Source organism: Atta cephalotes (genome assembly GCF_000143395.1).
Source record: "Atta cephalotes unplaced genomic scaffold scaffold00014, whole genome shotgun sequence".
In the NCBI taxonomy this organism is placed as follows: domain Eukaryota; kingdom Metazoa; phylum Arthropoda; class Insecta; order Hymenoptera; family Formicidae; genus Atta; species Atta cephalotes.
The window spans coordinates 3,837,351-3,840,806 of NW_012130078.1; the positions used below are offsets into that span (position 1 = coordinate 3,837,351).

At 35.7% G+C, this 3,456-nt stretch overlaps 2 protein-coding genes across 2 annotated transcripts in view; one reads left to right on the forward strand and one right to left on the reverse strand.

Moving 5' to 3' along the window:
* The window catches only part of LOC105617788 (heterogeneous nuclear ribonucleoprotein K), a 61,698-nt gene that overhangs the window by 19,803 nt on the left and 38,439 nt on the right, over window positions 1-3,456 (reverse strand). The gene's annotated exons all lie outside the window — the stretch shown is intronic.
* Window positions 1,396-3,244, forward strand: LOC105617786 (cytochrome b5-like). The gene is given in 3 exon segments (XM_012199341.1): window positions 1,396-1,511; window positions 1,513-1,616; window positions 2,811-3,244. Coding segments are annotated over 3 exon segments (654 nt in total).

Genomic DNA, 3,456 nt, shown 5'->3' on the forward strand with positions numbered 1-3,456 from the left:
ATTATAATATATATGAAATTCTGAAATACATAGTGAAATTTCTGTACCAAAAGAAGCAATTTTTTGCTCTGAGCGGTTTTTGAGTTATTATAATAATTGATTTTTAATTGTTATGATAATTGATAGTTATTATGAAATACATGAAGAAAACAGCGCGATCATTCATTAACTATAAATTACTCTTATTTGAATATTATATAAATTGCAATTTTATACATATTTACATATAATTTACAAATAAGAACAAATATATATATGTATGTACGTAAAAAATAACAAACACACACACACACACACACACACACACAAGTTTCTTTTTTTTATGTGTAAATTCGATGCTGTACAAAAATGCAATCAAGTAGCTCGACTATCATGCTTATCTTTTTGCGATTTACGTAGCGTCATCATGACTAGATGTTTTTGAATATGAATCGGATATCATGCCCGCATAATACGTGAGTTTACAAACAGGAACAGTATCTAGTAATTTTGTACAAAAACATTGCTATTATTCTCATTACGTACTTTCGGCTTAAACAAAATTTTCAAAAAATTTCGCGCCGTAATTAGATCATTTGAGAAAATTCAAAGGCAAAAAATTTAATTACGCGGATACATATCGCGCATAATATGTTTATTAATTAATTAACTAAGTTAATAAATATTACAAAATGAAGATATTTTTATTCGTCATTTTTATCTAATAAGATAAAATTTGCTCCAATAAACGGAAAATATTTGTCAGAATTCCTTGCAGTTCGAAAGCTACATAGTGGATAAAGAGACTACTTTTCTTGGAACGAGTGAAAAGCATGTTTATTATGTTTCTAGATATTCTATATATTATAACTGACTTATTGTATGTTACAACTGACAAATTTGAATCAGCAGAATTGTCTTATCATCAGTTCAGCGATTTTCAATACTTCGTGAAAGCCTCAGAAATATATGAAAATCGTGTGTATATATTTCGCAGACCTGTTTTGACTAACAAAAATGCTCTGAGCGATCAACGACTATCCGTAATTGCAATATTCTAATATTACAAATTTCTTGAATTAAGACTTCAGTTCATAGCAATCGAGGATTTGTAGTCAGCCTTTGTGAAAACAGTATATCAGACGCTTTTCATATGATGACATAAGTCAACACAAGTGTCATTCTATCTTTGTTACTCTCTGAATATCAAGAAGGATAGAATGATGTTTGTGTCGACTTGTGTCACTAAATGAGAAGCACTCATTGTTGTAGATTCACAGCTTTCCATACAAGTCAGCCAATTGAGTCCGCCACCTAGACATTACCCACGATCTAACACGTCAGCGTTAGAGTTTTGCTGTAAAAGCAGCGGTTGGCAATGTTGCGACTGGCCTTCAGATAACACGAGGAAAGCTTATGCGGTGGGGTCCAGACAACGAGAGAAACGAGAAAGAGGGGATCATAGCACTGTACGAACGACAGACTGTATTCCGTAGTATTCACGCGAGTGCAGTTCCGAGGAGAGGTTCTCGCAAATCTTATCAGCGGAGATTCGCATCTGCGGCTCATTTGTACCATTGCCTTGCATTTCTCTCCGGATCTGTCTCCTTCCGTCAAAGAAGTCGACGCCTTCGAAGGTGCGAAAGTGCGAGGTATGTGAGGCCCAGCGAACGTCAAACCTTCGTCAATTGTCTCAGACGAGCTTTTCCATGCAAAGACTCGATGAGAGCTATTTGTTTCGAAAAAAACAATAGCCATATCGATCCGACGCACTTCTCAAATCTCGTTCATTCGACAGCGAAGATATCTTCGATGATATCTATTCTTGCGAATCATCATCTTGAATCGATATTTCCATCGAGTGTACTCGTTCAACTGCCTGCGATCGGATAAAGTTTGAAGTTATTAGTAAGGGTTGAATCCATGATCCTTCAAAGGCATATATTGACTTCTCTAAATAGCAAACGGAAAGCGAGAGACGTAGTTGCCACTTCTCTCAAATAGAACTTTCACCTAACGAAATATCCTCCGTTTGAGAACGTTTCCGCCGTCTGTGCGTCTTTCCGCGCATTGCATTCGAGAAATTATGCGACCTATGCAAATTTCGAGGAACCTATTAAACTAATGGCCTTTTCACTTTTACGAGGATCGTGTTGTTTGGCTCCGTAGGAATGTTGTTTGTCGAAATCACATAGTGATAGTACTATGACATCACCTATTTAAGCGAATGATTAGATAACAAAACTGCAGGAATATATTATTATATTTATTGTGTCATTAATATTGTTAGGTGTAATGATCGCATGACATGGATGTTTGCTACGTACATCTGAAGTGATTTGACAAGTCATTTGAAAATGTCATTATCTCACTCGAGTATATAATAAATATATCTCAAAAAACAATTTTACAGCGTAGTCGAACTTTGATAGTAATCAAATGAATACTTGTTATGTAATCTCACTCTGCTGACCTTGTCATGCATTATATTGAACTACTCGTGGCACGTTGAAACGCCGTGATGATCCTAACGCGTACATGACGTCGTATTTCTAAATTTGTTTATAACGTTTCTCTCAAAACTTATTGACCCGCTATATAATTAGCCTTTCTAGAACTAAGCGTTATCTAGAACTAAGTCGGTCAAATACATAGATTACGTGGATTCTATCACGATTCTAGTCTTACAAAACATTTAAAAGGATAAGATAGATAGATTATACTTTATGACGGTTATCAAACTTATTCTTGCGCGAGAGGAAAAAACATTTTACTTATGTAATGTCGAAGCTACGACGAAAACAATTTTAATAAGTTCTCTTTTCTTTTAGATCGACTGTACAAAGAAGAAAAAGCGAAAGATTGTCGAGACATGGCAGAAATGAAAGTATTCACGCGGAGCGAGATCAGAAAAAACGACGATAAGGACAAAGTCCTTTTCATCTTGCACGACAAAGTATACAACGTCCACAGCTTTCTCAATGAGCATCCGGGTGGAGAGGAGATTCTATTGGAACACAAAGGCATAGACGCTTCCGAAGACTTCGACGACGTCGGGCATTCGAAAGACGCGATGGAACTGATGAAGACGTATCAGATCGGTGTAATCGCTGATTCGGAAAGGGTGAACAAACTGCCGAAAAAAGGCTGGACATCGGGATACGCGAAGGAATTGGAAAAGAACGTTCAAGGATCCAGCTTGTCTTTTTATCTAATCATAGGTGGAATCGCGCTCGTAGCGGTTCTCTTTTTTTACGTGTATTAATCGATCCGCTGAAATTAATCCGGAAAAATGCTGTGAATGTGACAGTGTGACATGTGATAGAGAAAGGTACTAGAACGAAAAATATTCTTGTATGTCTCTAATGCTTCTGTGTCCCCAAGAGCGTATTTCAATAATTAATTTCTTCGAAAGAAGTTTTATTTGATACATATATATATATATATATATATATATATATATATATATATATATAT